This window comes from Accipiter gentilis, chromosome 14 (assembly GCF_929443795.1).
Source record: "Accipiter gentilis chromosome 14, bAccGen1.1, whole genome shotgun sequence".
In the NCBI taxonomy this organism is placed as follows: domain Eukaryota; kingdom Metazoa; phylum Chordata; class Aves; order Accipitriformes; family Accipitridae; genus Astur; species Astur gentilis.
In genome coordinates this window covers 33,710,805-33,732,967 of record NC_064893.1, presented here as the reverse complement: position 1 = coordinate 33,732,967, position 22,163 = coordinate 33,710,805, and the positions used below count along the sequence as shown (strand labels likewise).

General features: G+C 65.4%; 3 protein-coding genes across 3 annotated transcripts in view; 1 reads left to right on the top strand and 2 right to left on the bottom strand.

Annotated features, from left to right (window-relative positions):
• LOC126045551 (uncharacterized) overlaps positions 1-8,928 on the bottom strand; it is a 44,618-nt gene extending 35,690 nt beyond the window's left edge. Inside the window, 1 exon segment of the mRNA XM_049816853.1 lies at positions 8,919-8,928. The gene's annotated coding sequence lies outside the window, so the exon portion shown is untranslated.
• On the bottom strand, positions 291-2,472 carry LOC126045562 (WAP four-disulfide core domain protein 2-like). The gene is made up of 4 exons (XM_049816867.1): positions 2,266-2,472; positions 1,872-2,006; positions 587-739; positions 291-490 (listed from the first exon to the last, which is right to left on the bottom strand). Exons 1-3 carry the CDS (start codon positions 2,351-2,353, stop codon positions 588-590), a joined length of 375 nt encoding a protein of 124 aa, XP_049672824.1. The 5' UTR covers positions 2,354-2,472; the 3' UTR covers positions 291-490; position 587.
• LOC126045558 (WAP four-disulfide core domain protein 3-like) lies at positions 8,741-11,370 on the top strand. Its single transcript, XM_049816862.1, has 5 exons — positions 8,741-8,886; positions 9,253-9,393; positions 9,777-9,917; positions 10,003-10,395; positions 11,252-11,370. The coding sequence occupies exons 1-5, from the start codon at positions 8,799-8,801 to the stop codon at positions 11,266-11,268; spliced, it is 780 nt and encodes a 259-aa protein (XP_049672819.1). The 5' UTR covers positions 8,741-8,798; the 3' UTR covers positions 11,269-11,370.
• Positions 11,371-22,163: the final 10,793 nt, after the last annotated feature.

Sequence of the window (22,163 nt, the reverse complement as noted above, 5' to 3'; positions counted from 1 at the left end):
CTGTGGGGCCGTGGGGCCATGGGGCAGCCCAAGCCATGGGGCTGTGGGGCAGCCTGGGCCATGGGGCCGTGGGGCAGCCCTGGGCAGGGGCACAGGCTGGGGACCCTTGGAGACACGGTGCAGCCAGTCGGCGCTGGCGCTTGTCATGTGGAGCCCTTCTAGGCGGCCCCGGCACCAGCATCGGCGCCCAGCAGCAGCTGTGGTGGGCAGGATGTGGCCGGGAGCAGGCAGAGCGGCTTCCTGGCCGGGAGCGTGGTGGGACAGAGAGGCGGCCGCGGGCATGGCAGGGAGAGGCTGCTTTATTGGTGAGAGTGCAGGGAGCTGCGGCGTGCCCCGAGCAGGGGACCCCGGGGAGGAAGCTGAGGCTGAAGGCTCTGAGCCGGGACCGCGGCCGGGCCGGTGGGGATGGTGCGGGGCCGGTGCTTGGGCATGCGGGACTCGCGTCGGGCGGCAGCTTCCCTGCGGCCAGGCTGGCAAGAGACGGCTGTGCCTGCAAAGGGAGGAGAGGGCCGTGAGTGGGATGGGCGTGCGAGTGCAGTGGCGTGGGTCCTGTGGGATCCCTGGGGTTGGCGGGTGCCCAGCTGACCTCAGTGGAGGGGCGTCACGCAGGAGACCTTGCCGCAGCCATTCCTGCAGCACTTCTGGCTCCCGGAGCAGTTGGAGTCCGTCTTGCACTGGTTTGTGCAGACGCCCAGCATGGGGATCCCTGGACTGACGGGTGGGCAGGTGCCAGGCTTCTCTGCAAAGACAAAGGGACACGGCTTGAGACCTGCCGGCCCCGGCACGATGGGCAGGGCCAACTCTGCAGCTCCCGGAGCTGTGGGCATGGCCCTGGCCCCTGGCTGCCGTGGAGGATGGACCCCCATGCCGGCCAGCGGCTTGCCCACCCCACGGCTCTGTCTGTTGGTGCTCCTGCCAGCTTGACCTGATGGGAACACGTCAGGGAGGCCACGTGGTGTGGTGGTCCTCCACGGTCCCTGTGCTCAGCTTCCCGCTCAGGGGTGCGTGGCTGGCACAGGACGCGCAGCCGCAGCACACGGCCCCGATGGCAATGTTGTCCCCGCTTTCCCCCACAGCTGCCGTGGACAGTCCCGGCTGTGCGCCCATGGTGCCTGGGCTCAGCCTGGGCCTCGGCGGGAGGCATGTGTCCCTCAGACAATCTGTGCTTTGGCTGCGTGGGGCCCCTGCCCTGCAGTCCCGCTGCCTGCCGCTGCCTGCCACTGGTACTGGGCTCCCAGCTCTGTACCACGCTGTCCTCCACTGCGGCACAGCCAGGCCAACTCTACCCTTGCAGGCAGCCATGGAGGTACCAGTGCCTCCGGTTCACATCCACATGTTTGCAGCTGGAGATCCCAATTCCTGTGCCTGTCTAGCGGGACTGCTCTCTGGCAGGACTGGCGCAGTGAGCGTACTCAGCCGGGTGGCTGTGTGGCCACATCCAGTGGCGGGGCCGGGGACAACGCCGTTGGCAGACTCTTCCCAGGCATGGGGTCGGGAGGCAGGACAGTGCCCACGTCCTGGGCTGGTGGCCACCCACGAGGCTGAGCAGGCAGCAAGGGCTGCAAGGAGGACCAGCGCGGGCCCCTGCCCTCTGCACCGGCCCCAGCGTCGTTCGGAGGCGTCTGCTCAACCCCCGTGTCGCTGGAGGGAGGAAGGGGTGAGCACAGCCCCGTGGGAGCACACCCCGACCCTGCCGGGATCCCCGCGCAGCCCCCGATAACCACGCTGCAGCCAGACGCGCAAAGGGCACCCAGGCCCACGGCCGCTACCGCGTCCCGGAGCATCGGTGCCACTGGCTAGGATGGGCTGTTGGCTTGCGGCAGCGGGGCCGGCTCCGGGCATCAGGGGCCAGGAGCAAGAGGGAGCGTTACCGTCGGGCTTCTGGCAGGCCTTGCCGCAGGCTGCCGGGCAGCACTTGAGGGTGCTCTCGCAGTCGCCATCGGACTGGCACCCCACCGTGCAGTTCACCGCTTCCGTCGCCGGGTCCGGGCACACGCCGGCTTTTGCTGCAAGGCAAAGGTGGAGGGCGTGGGTGGGCGCTGGGTCTGCCGGACCCACAGTGGGGCGAGGGCTGCTATCCCGAGGCGGGAGATGCTGCCGCCAGCCCCAGGGCTGGGTCGAGGGATGCTGCTGAGCCCGGCCGCCGTCTGGCTCTCGGCCGCGACCCCCACCCCAGCAGACCCCTGGGCTGGGAATGATGCCGGCCGGTTGCCCGGGGCGTGCCATGCCGAGCCGTGCCGTGCCAAGCCGTGCGCTCATACTCACTGGTGACATTCTGGGCGGATGCTGGAGGCAGCTCTGCCCAGAGAGCCAGGAGCCCCGCCAGGACGAGCACGCTGCGGGCCTTGGGCATGGTGCGGGAGCCGGCGCTGCGCCTGCGGGGCTGCCCGGCCGGCCTTTAAGCTCCTTTCCAGGTGGGACCGGCGGGCGGCAGGGCTCGGCCTTCCGGGTGGTTCCCAAGGGCCGGGCAGGGCCAGGCTCCCCCTTCGCGCTTGCACAACCCGAGTATCAGGTATCTGCCGCTGCTGGCTGCCGACCAGGAAGGGGGAGCCTCGAGGAGACCGGGCGGCCACGCCGAAAACTTGCCTGGCAGGAACAGCAGCCAACCGCCGCCAGCCGCGGCCCCCGTGTGCCGCACGCTGGACCCCGTCTGGCCCCAGCTGCCGAGCCAGACGGGGCGCGGGCCGCTCGTGGCCCCATGTGGGGCTCAGCCGCCGGAGGCCATGGGGGACGCAGCCGGTACCGCCAGCGGGGAGCATGGCAGGCGCGGGTGCGCCAGGGGCATGGGGTGATCCGTCCCTGCCACTGTGGTCACGAGCTGGAGCGGAGCCCCCGGCTTGGGCCGCTGATGCCCAGAGGCCGGGACGAGCCAGCGGCACGGATGGGGGCTGCGGCTCAGCTGCTGCCGCTGCTCACCCGGCTCCTGCTCCAGCCACTTGTTCTCCTCCAGCTTTCGCTCCTCGACTGAAGGGCCCTCCAGGCTGCCTGCGCCTCCGGGCATGCGCCCGCCCCGGAGTTCCCCCACGCCACAGGAGCTCCTTCTGCCCAGTCGCAGCCTTGTCCCACAGCCCCCGCCATCCTTGCAGACTCCAACAGCCCCAGGGATGCAGCCCGGACTGTCCGGCAACACCGGTTGGGCAAGTGGCTGGCGGGGTGCGAGCCACCGGCATGCTCTGGCTGCACGCCTTGTTCTCTGGGGCACGGCAGGGCTGGTGGCTGTAGGACCCCAGACCCCCTCGGCCTGGCGGCTGTCCGGGATACCCCTCCTACGGCATGTGCGCAGCCCTCCGGTGGGCCAGGATGCTTTGTGGCTCCTGGCAGCATTGAGCCAGAGTTTATTTGGATAGGCCCATCTAGCCAAGCAGCCCAGATCACCCGGCATGGCTGTCCCGCTCTCATCAGTGTTTGCCACTCTGCCAGTTCCCGTCTCCTCCGCAGGGGCTATCAGTGGTGGCTTTAATTCCTCCAGGTCTGCTGATGGAAGGGGAGTAGCTCAGCACTATGCCAGGGGTCCCCAAGGACCCCGGCTCCTTTGGTGTGACTCCTGGTTTCGGCTCAATGCCTTGGGTTGTTTGGCTGCCGTCACAACACAGGTGCCTCCGTGTGGTGCCGGTGCTGTCTGGCTGGGGGGTACAGGCTGGACCCCTCTGCTGGGAGGCAATCTCAGAGCATCCTGGCTCCCTGGGCCCCATCCTGGGCACGGTCACAGGCTGAGCCTCTCCTGCACGGAGAGGAGGGTGAGACCTATCCTGTCTCCAGTGATGTGCCCTCATCACTGGCAGAGGCTCCAGGGGCAGCCCCAGCTCTGGGCTGGAGCATTCCGCAGCCCCGCGTGGGCCAGGGATGTGTGGGGCTGGGGACACGGTCCCTGCCCTGAGTCACGAGCCGGTGTCCGCTCTGCCGATGTCCGTCTCCAGGTAATTTAACCCCACAGTCAACAATGCGGCACGGAGCGGAGTGGCAGTAAATCAGTAACTGTTTGCCTTTGCCTGCGGTCCCCTCCCTGCCGCGGGTGTTTATGCAGGAACAGGAGCTGGCGCGGACAGCCCAGCCGCCTGCCCAGCTGCCACTCTGTGCTTCACCGCCATGGGCAGCGGGAGCTGACGCGTGGGGACAGGGGAAAGGCCTGGGGCGGCGGGGAGAGCAGCAGGGCAGTACTTGTCTCTGCACCCTCTGGGCTGGGGTGCTCGGTGGCCGGGTGCCAGGGAGGCTGCCAGGACCTGGCCATGCTCAGGCTGGCCGGGATGCTCCCGCTCTCCCCGCGTGGCTGAGCCCCACTGGGGACAGCGCCTCGGGGAACTGGGCTGGGCTGGTGTTTCTAGCCTGAGGCTGACACTGGGACTCACTGAATAAAGGTGGCACTGAATAAAGGTGTTGCAGCCTGGTAGCCCTTGTACCAGGGCTGGGGCACGGTGCTCTGGTGGCCGGGGTGGGATGGGGTGGTAACGTGGCCGGTGCAAGTGTGAGTGTTGGCTGGACGGTGTGAGTGCTGCCCTCCAGGATGGAGGTAAGGGACCCGCACCAGCCCTGCCTGTGCTGCGCACCCCGAGCCCACCCAGACCCAGCAGCAGCTTTTTCCTGGAGCAGCAGCACTGCCGCCAGTCTGACGCTGCCCACCCAGCAGCATCATCCCTGCTGCCAGGGCAGGGGCCACCCTGGTGTCCCACCATGACTGAGCTGCTGCTCCCATGCTGGTGCTGCTGGTGGTGCTTGCTTTTGAGGGTTATTGCCCTGGTCTGACCCTGTAATTGCTCTGCCCCAGTGTGTGGGATGTCCTTGGTGCTGGCGGTGAGCAGCTGGAGCTGGGAGGCTGTGTGTGGATGCCAGCAGCCAGGCTACACCAGAGCAGCTGGATGGGAGCAGATGGGAGCGCAGAAATGGGCTCGTGGCAGGAGATGAGGGGGAAATCGTGGAGGAAGGCGATAGCTGCAGGGAGCAGCGTGGGTGCCAGCGGGCTTGCCCAAGGTTGTGCCTCGGCCCCAGCGTGCCCGACTGGCTGCCAAGTGGCCGATCCAGCTGGAGCTGACCCCAGCCAGCCGGAGCAGCTGGAGAGGGACTGAACATGCTGGTGGCAAGGCCAGCGGCTCCAGCCCACTCAGTCAGCATCACTTTCCGGAAGACAGAAATGCTTTGGCTCCCATCCCCACTGCGTGGCATTTGGGATGCTGCCGTCCCCACCATGGCTCTGCCAGGCGCTTCCTCAACAGAGGCCGAGGATGGCCGTGGGCAGCCCGGGGGTCTGCTGACACGGCCGCGGGCAGCCCTCCCCATGCCAAGGCGCATCCTAGGGGAGGATCCTGGCTGAGGATGCAGGATCAGCAGCCCCAATCCCGATCCCAAAGGCTCTTCCCTGCAGCATTCCTAGGTGGCAATGCCCACCCCTGCTGAGCCCGGTCACGCTGGCTGCACCCAAGCCCCGCGGGTGACTGCGGCTCCTTCATGGCAGCAGGGAAGGTGCCGGAGTCACGTCTCCCTGCCTGCTGAGGGAGGGCAGTCAATGATTAAAAGGGGAGCATTGCTGGGCCAGGCGAGGTGCCCCTGGGCGGCTAGCTGGCCTCCCGCTGCTGGCCCTGAGAGGGGAAAGCAGGGGACCGTGATAGAGAGGGACACCCATTCCTCTGGGAGTTGTTGGGCCCTGCCAGTCGGCAGCTCAGGGTCCCCGCGCTGTGTCCATGGGCTGACGCACAGGGAATTATCCGACCCCTTTGGGGCTCAGCCGTGCACCCGGCTGGCAGCCAAAGGCCGGTGCAGCCTGCGGGCAGGAGGGCTCCCGCCACACTGCTGCGTCCTGCTGCTGCCACCAAGCCCCCCGTGCCTGCCTGCGCTGCCTGCATGATGCAGACCTTGGCAGCCCCTCTCCTCGCTGCAAAGCCGGAGCCTCATGGCTTGGTGGTGGTGCATGGAGTGCCCTGGAGCCAGGGAAGCACCTGGCTCTGTGCTGGTGTGATTGGTCTTACCTGCTCATCCCATGCAGGGCCCCCGGCCCAAGCCAGTCCCGCGACACCCTGAGAGCCGGCGGGACGCGGCCGCCCTGTGCCCCCCGAGCACTCACCCTTGCCCCCGGCAGCCGTGGTAGCTGGTTGCAGCTGGGCACACAGGGCGAGGATGCCCATGAGCAAAATGCTGGCAGTCTTCATGGTGCTCCCCACGGGCGCCAGATGGCCAGCACGGGTTGATGGGGGTTTATATCCATGTGGGGCTGGGGAGGGGCCACCGCGCACATAACCTTTGGGTGCCGAAACTCTTGCTGCATTTCACAGTTGTGCCCGAGGCAGCGACAGCCCCACGACATGTTATTGCCTGAGAAATCATTTACCATGGCCTCGTCCTAGCCCCAGAAGCCAGGCTGCAGCCAGGGTGGGGACGTCAGCACCCAACAGCACCCTCCCCGGGGGAAAGAGAGATGCGGCCACTGGCTGGGCCCACCCCCACGGCCACGGGGAGCCCAGAGGAAGGGGCTGGAGCTCTCCGGCTTGGGAAGGAGGGGACAGGGGGAAGGCTGGCACATCCAGAGTAGCCCAGAGGGTGGTGGCTGTCCTGGCAGCATGGCACGGGGGTGTTCTGGGACAGAGCATCTGGGGGTCTATCCCCAGCCATGCCCACCCCGGAGACCCGGTGCCTGCCTGCCCTGGTCCCAGCCTGGCACCCTCATCATGCTGTGCTTGCCCATGGAGCCGCAGGTGACAGCCGGCCGGGTCCCTGCGGGCGAGCGTGGCCTCGGGGGGAAGCAGAGCGTGGGAAGCCTGTGCGACGTGCCAGGCTGGGCGCACCCGCTGTCCCATGCCGCGCACCGAGCACCATTCCTCTGCGGGGACAAGCGGGTGTCTGGGTGCTGTCACGTCGGCTGGCTGCAGACATGTCCTGGCAGACGGGTGCTCTGGCGGGGTCAGCACCGGGGCTGCGTTTCACCTCGCCACGCACCGGGACTGGCAGGAGGCGGCCCTGGATGGGGTGGGGAAACCCAAGGTTAACGGTGCAGGGAGGTCACAGAGAGCTCCGCGCAGCCAAGCATGCGAAGGGTGACCATGCCGAGGGTGAGGATTGCTCCGTGCCCACGGGAACGCTGCGGTGCTGCCGCTGCCACACCTTGAGACTCCACTAAGCAGGACCTTTGCTCCCCATCCCATGCAGTGCAAGCGCATGGCCAGGCTGCACGCATCCCTGCCGGGGGGTCTGCACCGTGGCACCTCTCACTGCTGAACTGCAGCCATGCCGGCACAGCTCGCTGTGCCCTGCTGAATGGCAAAGGGCACAAGCCGGTGCTGCCGGCAGGTCGGGCAGAGGCAGCCTGGCTTTCTGGGTGCAGAGTGGGGGCTGGCAGGGCTGCAGCAAGGCATGGGGGGCAGCCTGTGGGCAGAGAGGGGCAGGACTTGGGTTTTTGAGATTCTGGTGGAAGGGGCTCATCCTCTGCTGGTGCTGGAGATGGGGAGAAAAGCCTCAGCCAGGGTCCTGATGTGCGGGGGGGACACGCCAGAGACGCTCACTGCCTGGGGGTTTGTCGCAAGGCCAGCCCGGATGGAAGCAGGCATCTTTGGGCTGAGGCTGACGTGACCTCTGCAGTCTCATAAAGGGTTTTACAGCTCAACGGTCGTTTTTCCCTGCCTGGAAATTCCTGTTTGCATCATCTCTGCTCCAAGTGGCCAAATGCACTTGTTGCTACAGAAACTCGGGGTCTGAAACAAAGGGAAACATCAGCAAGAAACCCCGGGGCCGTGAAAGCAGTCTTGTCCCTGGTTTATGTGCACAGGGACCCTCTAAGTGACACGTTTGCCCCGATGTGGCACATGCCGCAGTGCCATGGTGGTGATGTGGAAGTCACCAGCCTCTCTGGAGCAGCACCTTGTCCTTCAGCTGGCGCTGGTGGCTCCTCGCTCTGTGGGGCTTCGGCCTCGCACTCTTCCTCCCCAGGCTACCGCCTGCCCGTCGCGTGTTACGGCCCATAGCCGCGTGCCCTCAGTGACGGCATGTTCCGGTCCTGCTGGCACATGGTGGTGTGAAGCTTGGCGTGTCCTCCTGACACCGTGCCCCAGCCATGGCAAACAGTCCCCACGGCCTGTGCGGCCCCCTCCCTTCCTGCAGCCCCCTCCCTGCCTGCAGCCCCCTCCCTGCCTGCAGCCCCCTCCGAGCCTGCAGCCCCCCTTCCCAGCCTGCAGCCCCCCTTCCCTTCCTGCAGCCCCCCTTCCCTTCCTGCAGCCCCCTCCCTTCCTGCAGCCCCTTCCCAGCCTGCAGCCCCCCTCCCCTGCCTGCAGCCCCTTCCCTTCCTGCAGCCCCTTCCCTGCCTGCAGCCCCCCTTCCCAGCCTGCAGCCCCTTCCCTTCCTGCAGCCCCCTCCCTTCCTGCAGCCCCTTCCCAGCCTGCAGCCCCCCTTCCCTTCCTGCAGCCCCTTCCCAGCCTGCAGCCCCCCTTCCCTACCTGCAGCCCTCTCCCTGCCTGCAGCCCCCCCCCGCCTGCAGCCCCCCCTTCGCCGCCTGCAGCCCCCTCCCCGCTGTGCCGCGCAGGTGCCGGGGCTGGGGCTGCGCTCTCCTCCCGTGCCCCCCCGCCCGCGGTGTCTGGCAGCTCCGGGGGCCGCGGGGGCCCGATCCCGGCGCAGCATCCCGGGCGGCGGCCGGCAGAGGAGGCTGTTGCTCCGTGGGAGCGGGCCGGGCCGGGGAGCGGGGCCGGGCTCCGCCGGGCTCCGGCAGCGCCGTCCCCGTCCCGGTCCCCGTCCCCGGAGGCGGGGACCGGCGCGGGGCTCTGCGCCGGCCCGGGGCTCCCGGGCTGTACATAAAAGCGGCCGCGGGCGGCTCGGGGGGCAGCGCCATGATGCCGGGGCTGCTCCTGCTCCTGCTGCTGGCCCCCCCGGGCCCCCCCGGCCAGTGCCGGCCGGCCTCGGGGCTTCTCCTCCCAGGTGAGCCCCGGCCCGCGGTGCGCTCTGAGCTCGGCCCCGCTCCCCGCCACCGCCCCGGTGTCCCCGGTGTCCCGTCGCCCCCCCGGTGGGGGTCCGCTGGCGGGGGCGGGGGGTGGGGCACGGTCTCCGAGCTGGCCCGTCCCGCCGGCAACCTCCCGCCCGGCCCCGCGGTCCCCGCCTGCCGCAGAGCCCCCATCCGAGCGGCAGGGCCGGACCCCCCCACGGGAGCGGCGTGTCCCCCCCCGGGGCCGCCTCACCCGCCGGCAGGTCCCGAGGCGCTGGACGGCCCCGCCGGCGGGGGTGGGGGGGTCCTGCCCAGGGTGGGGGGCCCGCCTTCGCACCTTAACCCCCTGCCCGCCCTCCTAGGGAAGCACGGCGAGTGCCCCCCGCCCAGCGGGATCCCCCCGCAGCCCTGCGACAGGTTCTGCTCCTCGGACGACAACTGCCCGGGCAGCGAGCGCTGCTGCAGCACCGGCTGCGGACGGGAGTGCCGGCTCCCCACCGGAGGTGAGGGGGTCCCTGCCACCCCCGCAGCTGCCCCGAACGAGCCCGTGCTCTGCCCTCCAAGGTGGGGCGGGGGGGGACGCACGACACGGACTGCAGCCACCTCGGGGAGCGGGGCCTGCAGCCCTGCCAGCCCCCTGCCCCGTCCCAGGAATGCGCCGGGTCCGGGGTCTTCCGAGCACAGCTGCTGCCCGTGGGGGGCATCACCCCCAAGGGCCGGCGTGGGTGGCCCCTGCACCCGATCCCCCCACTCTCAGCCCCTCTGGTGTAGGGGGACGGGGTGCCCGTTGCTCCCTGCCCGCAGGACCTGGGGGTGGGCACCCCAGGGGTGGGCGGTGGGAACGGGCAGGGGCCGGCAGGGCTCTGACCCTGCTGGTCACCACCAGCCAAGAGGGGCTTCTGTCCGCGGCTGGACCCTAACCTGGTGAGCATCTGCCTGGTGGAGTGCGGCAGCGACAGCGAGTGCCGAGGCAGGGAGAAGTGCTGCAACATGGGCTGCCACGTCCACTGCACACAGCCGGTACCAGGTAAGGGCGGCCAGGGGTTCGGTGGGAGAGGAGCCGTGGCTAGGACAGACCCCACATGTGAGCCGGTCTCCTTTCCCACCTGCAGCCAAACCGGGCGTCTGCCCCAAGAGAAAGGTGCTGCAGACCTTTGCCCCCTGCAACAGCTCCTGCAGCGACGACACCGACTGTCCTCGCCACGAGAAGTGCTGCTTCACAGGCTGCGGCCGCGGCTGCCTGCCTCCGGTCGGAGGTACCGCGCTCCCGCTCCTGCCCGCTGGTTGGGACCACCGGCGGGGGCCTGCTGCCTCCAACGGCCCCGTGTCCTCGGGTAACATCTGTCACCTCCCGCCCGTGCCTGGCCCGTGCAGGGGACTCTTCCGTCACTACGCCTATGACCCTGCCACAGGGACCTGCCAGCCGTTCATCTACAGCGGCTGTGGGGGGAACCCCAACAACTTCAGGACGGTGGAGGAGTGCCAGCAGGTCTGCCAGCAACTGGGTGAGAGGAGGGGCTGGACTGGGTCAGACTGGGCTGCCCCTGCCCCGGCAGAGGTGAGGGCTGGGCAGGGGGTGGGAGTACAAAGCTGAGCTGCCTGCAGCTGGGCAGCTGGACCCAGAGGGTCTGCTGGCCTCCCCATGGAGTGAGAGCAGCCTCCCCACAGCAGGGAGAGCAGCAGCATCCCACATCGCTCCAGCACACGGCGTTCCTGGGCCCCCGCACGTGGCGTGGTGGCCTCCGGGTGTTTATGCTGGGTGATTTCAACCAGCTCAGAGCTCCGTCCTGGGAGCTGGCGTTGTCTTTGGTCAGAACCAGGCAACGGTGTTAGTAATAATTTTGCAGCCTGATTATCGAAGTAGGAAACCTGACCACCGAGGCACTCAGCCTGCATGGGCAGGGGGAAAAGCCTGCTCTTGCAATTTGCCTTTCCACATCCCTGCCGAAGGCATTTGGCGCAGGGCGTGTGATTGGGAGAGCAGGCGCTGGTGGAGCCGTGGTGGCCCCGGCGGGGTTGGGGGGGCGGCACTGTGTGGGCACTTGCCCGGTTGTGACACTCATTTCCGAGTGGAGCCACAGGCGGTTGGGGCTGTTGGTGGTTGAACAGCCACTGCAGCTGCTCGGCTTCCCTGGCACGGCAGTTGTGTCTCCATGCAACACCGGAACCACGAGAGCTGCTCCCGGCTGTGCCACATCCCTGGGGGTGCGGGCCGGGGGGGCAGCCTGTGCCCTGGGCTGGGGGGGCAGAAGCTGGGGGTGGGGGTGAATGCACTGGAGGTGAGTGCAGCTCCCCAGCACCCTGCTGCCTCCCCCTGCCCTGCCTGCACCCCCATCCTCACTGTCCCCTTTTGTCCCCCAGGGAAAGCCAAGGAGTGACCCTGAGGAGGAGGCGGCAGCGGGGCCTGGGTCCCCCTGCAGGGCTGGCAGTGCGGGGGCCGGGGTCTGTGGCACTGCTGGCCGCCGCGCTCTGCCCCATGCAATAAAGCTGCCAGGATGCCTGGCTTGCAGCAGCACAGTCTCCACCGTCTTGCCTGACCCGCACCTCCACGGCTCCACGTGCTCCCCAGCGCCTTCCCGCTTTCCTTCCCAGCCACATCCACCTGCACTGGAGCTGCAAGCCCAGACCCTGGCAAAGCCTGGGGACCCCATGCCCGGCATGTGGGGCGCAGGCTTGCTCATGGTGGCCAGTGGCCCCAGCCAGCCCCTCGCTCCAGGCTTTCAGCCCAGCCTCCCCCAGCAGGCAGCTGGTGCGGTGGCCCCAGCACTTCGTGCAGCTGCACGGAGCCGGGCAGCACCTTGGTGTGAAACATCCCTCCTGGATACGGCCCCTTCCCTGGTCCATGGGGGTCCTGTGGACACAGTCCCCGGCACTGCCCTGGCCGAACACCTAAATCCTCTCACTCCCAGCTCAGTTCCTGGGGAGAGCGTGGCTGGGGGATGCAGGTCACGCTGCTGTTCTGGGGGTGGGATGGGGTGCGGGTGCTCATCCCAGTGCCAGCCTCTGCTCCTGCTGCCAGCTGGACTCCAGGCTGGGGCTGAGGGCTTGTGTCCTTCCCTGCACGGTGCCATCCCGCAGCGCCAGCCAAGCCCGGTGCCTCTCCTGGGAGCTTCCATGTTCCCGCTGCCGTCCGGAGCTGGTCCTGGTCTCAGCGTGGGCAGCGGGTGCAGGGTGCAGCTGGGGCAGGTGCAGAAGCAGCTCCCATGGGGGTGGCACCGTCCCTGCCTGGCACCCCTGCCTGCACACCAGGGACCTGCAGGTCTTCCCCAGAAACGCCTCCTGTCAGCACTGATATCATCTTATTAATTTGCTAGTTAACGAGAGCCCAGAGAGAGGAGTGGGCTGTGCATGAGTGCGCTGCCTGAGGATGCTGGGGATGTTCCTGGGAAGGCTGAGCAAGGGGACAGAGTGGCAGCCGCCGGGTGCGGGGGCGATGAATCACGGAGTGGCTGCAGGATAGCCCTCACTCCGGGTATCGCTCCAGGCATCACCGGGGAGCTGGTGCCAAACTGGTGGGTGATGCCCAGCTGCTCTGGCAGTGCGTCCGTGCCCCCGGTCCCCCGGGGACAGGTCTGGGGAGCTGAGGCAGGGGGACCCGAGTGCCTCAAAGGCGGCGTTTGCTCAGGGGGAGCGGGTTTTTGTGTCAAACCGGCAGCAGCCGGACGGTGCCGTGCACGCTCCCTCCCCACGTGCTGCTGGCTGTGGCCGCTGGCGAGCTCTGCAGGCAGAGACAGAGAAGAACTTGAAACAGAAAAGATGAAAACCTCCTGAAAGTGCCAATTTATTATTCAGCTCCCTCCACACCTGCTCCCGCTCGGCCCCGAGCCGGCGCCACGGCTGATGCTGGCTGCCGAGATGAAAGTCCCTGTGTGAGGCAGGCGCGGGAGGTGACACCCTATTACCAGCAGCCCACCCCAGCACCCTGTCCCCAGCACCCTGTCCCCAGAGTTGGTGGGAGCTGTGACCGCTGCACGGGGAGCTCAGGCAGGGCTGCAGCGTGTGGCCCCAGGGCTGTCCCCCGGCTCGCGGCGAGGAGGGTGCCCAGCCTCCCCCCCCAGCCCCTTGTTGGACTGTCCCCCACGATCCGGCTCTTGGGAGTTAACGGCACCGGCTGCCTGAACGCGGCACAGAGGCTGCTGCTCCACACCAGCTCTAATAGCTCCTATCCATAACCACCGGCCGCCGGGTGCGGTGAGACCGAGATGGAGGCACGGGGGGGCCAGGGCTGGGATGGCGACGGCTGCCTGCGGCAGGCGGCAGCCCCGGCCCTGTGCCACACGGCGCAGCCTGGCCGGCGGCACGGCCATGCATGGCGCGCCGGCTGGCGGCACGGGGAAGGCGGCCTCCCAAAATGGGGTTTTTATTACAGCCATACATCACCGCGGCGGCCTGATGCGGGCAGACGGCGGTGATTTTTCTTCATGGTTTACAGACAAATGAGGGGAAGGAAAATTGATGTGAACTTTGCTATAGTGAGAGGTCGGGTGCGGGTAGGGAGCTGGTTACGGATGAGCTGGGGGCTGCTGGGGCCACCTGCCCCCAGGCCCTCCCGGCCCCCTTCTCCAGGCTGGATGGATGGGAGCACCGGCAGCAGTGGGACCGGGAGCATCACGCCTGGTGTGGGGACTGTGCCGCTGCTCCATGTCACTGGAGGAGGGGAGGGCTCTGGCTTCCCCAGCTCCCATCACCTGCAGCATGGCCCCGAGCAGGCGGCTGCGCCTGTCCCTTGTCGGAGGGATGCTCGACCGCTCGGCGGGGAGGACCATGTGGGCAGGGTTATTAATTCCAGCAGATATTCATTAGCACTGCAAACGTGGTTTGGATGTGCAGCGTCGGGTGGGCTTCTGTCACTGGCTTCTGGCGAGATCTCGACCGCTTTCACCACAATTAAAGTTGCCTCCAAACACTATGGTCCTGCCCAATATAAGATAACAGTTAATACCCTCAAATAGCAACTATCAGCTTCTCCATAAGGCCCATAAATATTAATACAATTCTAATTAGTTCCTTTAAATACATTGCCTAAATTAAGCATTTCCTCGGCAATAAATCAGTGCCGGTTTGGCACCCTGCTCACACGCGTTAAGCAGATCATGAGCTCTCCCCGCCTGCCCCACGGCCAGTCCCTGCCTGACAGGAGACAGGGCTGTGCTGTGCCGTGCCGTGCCGTGCCATGCCATGCTGTGCTACGTGAGGGCTTGTGGTGCCCAGCCGGTGGTGCTCCCGCTTCGGGAGTTTCAAGCTTTGGGATGGGGAAAGGCAGGTAGGTAGGTAGGTTTTGGGGCTGGAGCAGCCGTGAGCCGTCCCATGCTGGGAGGGGTGCTGGTGTCCGCCATCAGTGATTTCCCGCTGTCTGATCCCGCACCCCAAAGAGGGTAGCTGGTGCTGCCAGCGGGATCTTGTCAAGAGACTGCAAGAGTGCAGTTTGAAAGCGCCTGATAAAACCTCACAGTCACAGATATAAAAATAAACTAACCATTAGATTCAAAAGAGGAAAGGGAGCCCAGGCTTCACTGAACAAGCAGAAAGTGCCCTGCGACCTTAATCAGGAGTAATATTGTTAATACATTTTTCCCCAGGTGCACCCAGATTTGCATTCCCAGCAATTTGCACAATAATGAGGCGAGCTGACCATGCCTCACCCTGGCAGCAATCACCTCCAAATCGATGGCGCTGTGCCGGCAAGCTCGTCCAAAAGCTCGTCTGCTCCAGCTGCAGCGGTGCCGCGTGTCCCCAGCACTGATCTGCCCCGGCTGCCCTGGCACACCTGCAGCCCCTGGGAAGGGCCGGCCGCCTTGGGGGGCTGCACGGCTGCAGGGACCTGCCGGAGGGTGCTGGGGGCGGCCAGTGCGTGCAGGAGCCGTGTGCCCAGGAGAGCCCACCGCCGCCTCCGTGGAGCCTGGCTGGGTGTTTCTGCCCTGTGCCAGCCTCTCCTGGCCTTCATCCCCAGCTGAGTCATCCTCCTCCTCCTCCTGGGACGTGGCAGCAGTGGCCGTCCTGCTCAGAGCTCTCCCCTGAGCTGGAGGAGACGGGATCCCTTCAAAGGTGCTTGTGTGTGCTGTGCATGGGGGGGGGGGGGGGGGGTGAGTGTGCACAGGGGTGAGCATGTGCACGTGGGGGCAGGCACGGGGGTAAGCGTGCATGGGGGTGAGCGTGCATGCAGGGGCGTGCACGGGGTGAGCGAGCGCGGGGTGACGGCACAGGCTGCAGGTCTGAGTGGGGGGGATGCGGCGTGCATCCTCCCTGCGCTCTGGCATTGGTGGTACTGGAAAAGAGCAAATACCAAACTCATTTGCTTGAGCAGAAATTAATACGGTGTGAAGCCTGTAGTGGGTGATTTAAGAAGTGCATTTAAAATCTCAACACAAATAGATTTTTTTATAAGGTCAGGAGAAAGATTAAATGCTACAGACAAGCACAGCACTTGCCATTTCCAGCATCGCTTTTACCATAAATATTTTGGGCTGGCGCCGTGTCCCTGCACTGCCCACGTGGGTCAAAGCCCGCTTGCTGTGGCACGGCGAGAGCTGCTCCAGGCGCGGCGCGGTGCTGGGCGAGCAGTGATGTCCCCAGGGAGGGCATGACGTCTCGCCGTCCTCTTCCTCACACTGGCAGCCCCGATCTCTGCCAGCGCGTGGGAGCAGCCAGCGATGCATCATGGCCATGGAGAGAGGAGCGGAGATGTATGGGGCCACACTGCCGGCAGCACTGGAGGGAGCAGCCACGGCCGCCCCGGCCTGGGCAGGATCTGGCCCCAGAACCTCTCTGGTGCTGCTGCCAGCCTGCAAAGGTGCCAGTGGCGCAGGAGGAGGGGGGAGGGAGTCGCGCAGCCCAAGCTGTGGTGCCAGCCTGGCGGGGCGTGCGCCCGCTGCCAGCTCCCAGCTCCCCCTCCCATGGCCCGGCAGGGACCAGGATTGATGACAAGAGATTTGAAAGGCTCCAAATGTGGAGGTTATATCTCTGAGCCATCCCCATCCATCATGAGACGTTCATTATTAAGTAACACCCTGCACGCCGGGCTGATTTCACACCTTATCTGAACCCAGCAGCTGTGCCCTAAATCCTGAGCACCGCGACTGTCTGGAGGAATTCGGCTGCCTGTGCTTAAAATTAGTGTTAGCATCTATCATTTCCCCACACCAAATGGCTTTTGTGTCGGCACTTGGCAGCGCTCATCCGTCACCAGGGCTCTGGGCTGCCCAGCTCCGTACCCTCTCCGTCACTGTCACAGGACCCCTCGTTGGCAAAATGTCGCCCAAAGGACAAGTGCAACAGCTTCTCTCCCTTCTGCCATGGCTGGTAGCACTGCCGGTGGTGAGGGCATCCTCCATCCCTTGGGCACGGCAGGTGCCAGCTCTGCTCCCGGCGGGGTTGTCCCAGTCCCTCCAGTCCCACCGCAGCCAGGCAGGTGGCACGGGCACAGCCTGCAAACCCTCCCCTGGGCACGGCGGCCTCTCCCCTCCCCTGGCTCGGTGGCTCACCGCCTCCCGTGGTGCCGTGGTGCCAGCTGCAGCCGTGTGGCCGGGCCCCTCCTGGCCGCTGCTGCCGGCAGCCATCCCTGGCGAGGAGCTCCTGCCAGGCAGGTGATGCTGGAGCTGTCGGCGTGATGAAAAGCCTCCCGCAGCAATGCAGATAACATACAAGCACAGGTCAGGCAAGGCCCGTGTAGCCCATCCATCAGGCACAGCAGCTACAGGCGCTCCCCGTGCCACCATCTGATGCACGTTATCCGGCACAAATGTGTTTCTTCCCCCAAGGTTAAACGGATGAGTGAGGTTCAGGCACTGACAGCTCTGCCTGCCCCGTGCAAGCGATAAATGAGCTGGAAGAACCAGAGGGGAAAAAAAAGGTTTGTTTTCTGTCAAATGCTCCTTTTGATGGTGCTGGCAAGAGGACGGCGGCAGCATGGAGATGGGCACGAGGATGGGGATCCGCTCCCGGTGTGGCCGCGGTGCAGTCGGCGATGGGCACCGTCGCAGCCGCGTTGGGTGCCGCTGCGTTGCCAGCAGTGATGGATAGGTGAGAGCAAGGGCTGAAGCACCAAGTGACCCTGGCGGTGTAGCCCCAGCACGCTGCTGAGGCGCGCTGGGGCCAGCGGGGATCCGGTGGGACAGCAGTGAGCCAGCACGTGTCCCCCCACCAGCTCCTGCCGATGGCCTCAGGAGCGGTGCCGCGGCGTGGCAGAGCCGGCGCTGCAGGGGCCGGTGCTGACCTCTGCGTCTCCTGGTCTGTCCCAGCTTGTGATGCCCAAGGCCTGATCCTGCCTGGGACCTGCCGCCTGCTTTGCGTGCTGCCCACAGCCACGGCTGAGCCACGGTGCCCGGGAGAGTGTGCCGGGTGGGGGTCCGCCTCCCCGCGCACCGTCCCTGCCAGGCTGCCGCTGCCCTCGCTCAATGTCACACTTGGAGCCTGTCAACTTGAAAAAAGGTTTGCAGCCGATAAGCGATCGGGCTGTCAGCTGCGGAGTGCCGCTTGCTCGTGATTTACTGCAACGTTGCTAACGGAGCACAGATTTTTCTTAATCTAAATTGAAAACTACTCAAGTAGAAAAATAATTTCATTGCTTCATCTTGAAGGCGGGGGGAGAGCAAGGGGAAGAGCTGTGTCAGGACAGGCAGGTCTGGGGCTGCCTGTGCCCCCTGCGCCCCCCGTGGCTCCGCACCCCAGCTGGGCAGGACCAGCCCCGCGCCACCAGCCCCCGTCACCTTGGGTAGCTCCTACGCTGGGGACAAGCAGCAGCTTCTCCGGCTTGGGCAGTAGAACCCTGTTGCCATGCCCCCTGCCCAAGCCAGGCGGGAGCCACTGGCCCGTGCCCGAAGTGAAGCGGGAGGCAGGAGCTGTGTCCCTATCCGTGGGGCACAGGAAAGGCCTCGGGGCATCCCTGTGGGGACACTGGGCAGTGCCATGCCCCTGCAGGACCCTGCAGTAGTACAGAGGTGGTACAGAGGCACGGTGCTTCGCCGTGCAGCTGCGCTCGCTGTGCCACCGTGCTTTGCTGTGCTGCTGTGCTCACCGTGCCCTGGTGCTTCGCTGTGCCCCGGCGCTCACCGTGCCCCAGTGCTTTGCTCTGCTGCGGTGCTTTTCTGCGCTGCAGTGCTCACCATGCCCTGGTGCTTCGCTGTGCCCCAGTGCTTCACTGTGCTGTGGTGCCTTGCTGTGCCACGGTGCTCCCTGTGCCGCGGTGCGGCATGGCAGAGCGGGGCGAGGTGCATCTCGGGTGTGCGGGTGTCTGCGTTCCCAACAAGGAGGCTTTGACAGTGACGGTCTCCGCTGGTGCTTTGGGTCCGGCGTGCAATCCAGCTGGCAAAGCTGCACACCCATGGCCCCGTGGACATGCTGACACGGTGGGTCTGTGGAGGCTCCTGGGGCTCTTGGGGTGAGCACCCGAGTCAGCCCTGCATTCGGGAAGGGACCGTGCCAGCTGCCCCGGTGGTTGGGCACACTGTGTGTGGCAGTGTCATGGGGATGCCGGAGCAGCCACCGTCCTCACCACACGGTGCAGGAGACCCCGGCAGTGCCGGCGCCTGGGCCAGGGCTGCAGGCAGAGTCTCACTTTCAGCAGCATTGAAGAGCTCATGCTCTGCTTGGAAAGAAAGTCTTAAAACATTGGGTCCCCCTGACTGCCCTAGCTCCTTATTAGGGGTCAACAGCGCTGGTGGGGATTCAGCGGGTGAGCCACGGGCAGGCAGACACACGCGCGCGCCCAGCGGTGCCAATATGCCCAGCCCTGACCGATCCGGATTTGCAGCAGTAAATACCAGGAGGGGCTGGGAGCAGGAATGGGAGTCGGCTGTGCCGTCGTGGGGGTCCAGGGGCACGGCAGTGCTGGCTGGGGGCTGGGCTCATCCTGTGCAGGAGCAGAATCCGGCCATTCACCACTGTCTGGGAGCTGGGACAGGCCGTGGGGAGGGGGCACCCACCAGGGCTCAGCTCTGGGGTAGCGGGGTGCAGCCTGGTCCCGGCCCCGCTCACCGCCTGCCGGGCTGTGCCACAGGCCCCCGGTGCTGGTGGATGCTGGCACAGGTGGGGATACACTGCCTTGCAGAGGGATCGGCAATTTGGAGCGCAAGCGAATTCTGGGAGCATTTGCTGAGCTGGATAATAACGTGCCCAGTGAGCTGCATCCCAAGCACGCCACCAAATTAAAGGAATTTTTTTCCCCTTTAATTTAAAAGTCACCGTTGGGAAATCTCTGTCGGCGTCCGCAGTGATTTCCCCCCAGGCTGCCTTTCTGGAGAAATCTTTAATTTTGATTGTCACACTTTGTGGAGTTTAACTCGGGGAAGCAGAGCCATAAATAAGGTGCTGCTCTGGCACAGATGCTCCAGCTGTGCTGGGACAGCGAGCAGCACCGGAGCGGGTGGGAAGGAGGGAGCAGCCTGGCCACGGTCATGGCCACGGCCACCCCACTGGGGCTCGCGGGCACTGGCCACCCTCACCCCTTGCACCTCTTCCCCTGCTTTCCCCCCTGCCCACCCTCCCCTCTGCTCACCCCAGCCCCTCACAGCCTGATTTCACAGGTCAGCTCCCTTTAATTAGCGAGATCCCATTCCCCCCCGCCCGCCCGCCAAACGAATCGGCAGGTTCATGAAAATCTCATTAACCTTAATGCCACAGCTGGCTTCTCCCGCCGGCACCTGCACCGCCCGGCCCCTGCGGTGCTGGCTGGCTCGTCAAGCGCTCTGCCCTGGCACCCCGGCACCCCACAACCTGGGACCCAGCACCCCAGGACCCAGCACCCCGGGACCCTGGCCAGGAGCCATGGCAGGCATTGCACCAAACCCGTTTGGGCTGGGAAGGCAGCACCAGAGAGGGAGGGCAAAGGCTGCAAGTTTTGCTCCGTGCTCTGCTCTGTCACCGGGGTGCCTGGCCCTCGCAGCCCCGGCTCGGTCAGCCGTGGTGCTGTGCCATGGGGCTGGAGCAGGCGTCGCGGTCAACCCAGGGTGGGAGGCAGCTCCCGGGGCCGTCCTGGTGTCTCCGTTGCCTCCAGCTTGGTGGAACCGGCGTGCGACCCCGGAGAAGGGTCTCTCCTCTCCCTGCTGGGGCCTTGGGAGAGAATCGCCTGGCAGGTCCCTTAGCAATTAAGAAAAAGGGAAAGAAATGCAGGCACCTCCCTTTCGGCAAGGAGCTGGCGCGGCGGTGCTGGGGTGAGCTCTGGAAAGGTTACAGCCCATTTGCATTTTACCCTTCGGTAATTTCAACGCTTACGGGTGCAATTAAGAGGCAAGCCTGGCGTTATGAAGCTATCAGTGTGGAGAGACCTGAATACTAACAAACTCCCGTGTGCGCTCCCATCCCAGGCCATCCGATCTATCCGTGACAACACCGCAGTAATGCTGGCAGATTTCTACTGGCCACAGTAATGGGCCTCGACTACATTAAACGCACGTTTTTTAACTCATCTGATAGCCCAGCCCTCCCCAAGCCATTCAGGGGATGGGTTCGGTGCTCGCTGCGGGCAGGTCACAGACAGCCACGGAGGCGAGCTGGCGTTGGCGTGGCAGGATGGCGGCCACGGCAGAACCGGGGCTGGGCATGTGCCGTGCTCATCGCCCCAACAAATCGTTTGATCCAGCATTGCTCTCTGGAAGAAGAGCCCCAGGCCTGCTTTGTTTTACAAGCAAACCGCTGATGTGGCAGTACTGGCCGGACCCAGATGCCCGGCACGGCCCCGGTAGCACATCCCTCCTGCGGGATGGGGGCTCCTCTGCGCTCAGCAGCCCCCTGCTCTCCCGCAGGGGGACGGGGGGCTCTGCAGCCATTCCCCTTCTCCTGCTTCAGTGGGATGCCAAGCTTGGAGAACGGCCGTCTTCCCCTTTAAGCTTCATCCCAGTTTAATTGGATAGTTTTGAGCCCCGGCTCATGATTTCTGCAGCAATTTGGTCTGAGATTTCTTTCTTTCCCTCCATTATCCACTCTGATTAACTCAGCTGCACCTGTCAGCTTTTATTCGGCGGCGCGGGGAGCGCCTGCAAGAACCTGTTAAAATGCATGAGTTTTATCACAGCCACTCTTTCCTGGCCAGCGATGCTGAACTGGGAGGGAAGGGGCTGCAGGGAGCAGGGCTGCGGTGGGGGGGAGCAGCCATGGGTTGCAGGAGCCCCCGAGGCTGGGGTGCGGGTGCCACTGGGGTGCCGGCGTCCCCCTCTCCACGCCGGCAGCGCGGGGGAGCCCGGTTGGGAGCTGGCCCAGACTGGTGGCAGTGGGGAGCCCGTGGGGTGCAGGCAGCTGCGGGCAGGGCCCTGCTGTCACCCTCCGCTGCCAGGGTGCTCGGTGGCTGCAGCTTTTCCGCTTTGCAAAAGCTCATTTTACATTCCAGCTATAACTTGTTCCCTTTTTCTCATTTTAATAAAAACGAAAGCATCCGGAAACACTGCTGCACCCAAGAAAGAGCGAGATCTGACATAATTAAAAAGTGGCTTCAATCAGGCTGTTTTCCTAATGGTTTGTCGTATCAGCCCACACCGCCCTGCACCCCCCTGTGCTCCCAACCCCCTGAGGCATCATTTACATTTCTTAATAACCCCTCATTAATATTCATGACGTGGGGAGGGTAATAACGGCTGAGTGCACACCACTAATTCAATTTCAGCGAGCCTCAGTGTGTTTAGTTAATCACCGGGGGACCAGGGTTACTCAGTACAATTATTTATTCGGAATTAGATCTTGAGGCATCTGGATTGAAACCTGAACTCAGAATAAAATTAAACCGGGATTCTCCTCCTTGCCCCCTCCTCCCGCCACTGCTCCCAGCTGCGGTGCTGAGCATCCCCCCACTGCCCTGCCGTGCTGAGCCGAGGAACCATTGTTTCCATACCGGCACTCGTGCCACGCTGCCAGGACCATCGCGGTGGCTGCGGCTTCTCCCCATCACCGGTGGCTGCTGGGTCCTGGCTCCTCCGTGCCCGTCCCCAGGGCCAGAGCCACAGCCAGGGATGCCATGGTGCCAGCTGAGCCGCCAGCAGCCCTCTGCGCCTGTTTGTGCTGGTGTGGTTAGGGGAAAGGGGTCGGGAAACGTCTGGTTTGGGCTGTCCTGAGACACCCTGGAGCCCTGGGGGTGTCCCCGAGGGAGTGGGGAAACGTGCTGTAGGTCCCATCACCTCTGGCCGGGCAGTCCTGGGGCTGCAGGGACACGGTCAGCCCGGAGGGCACCGGTGATGCCCCGGGCCCTGCCGAGGGTGGGTGCCTGGGGATGTGGAGCCAGGCTTCCGCTGGGGTCCTCGCTCTCCTGACCAAGCTAAGTCGCAGGGTTTGCTCCAGCCTGTCCAGAGCC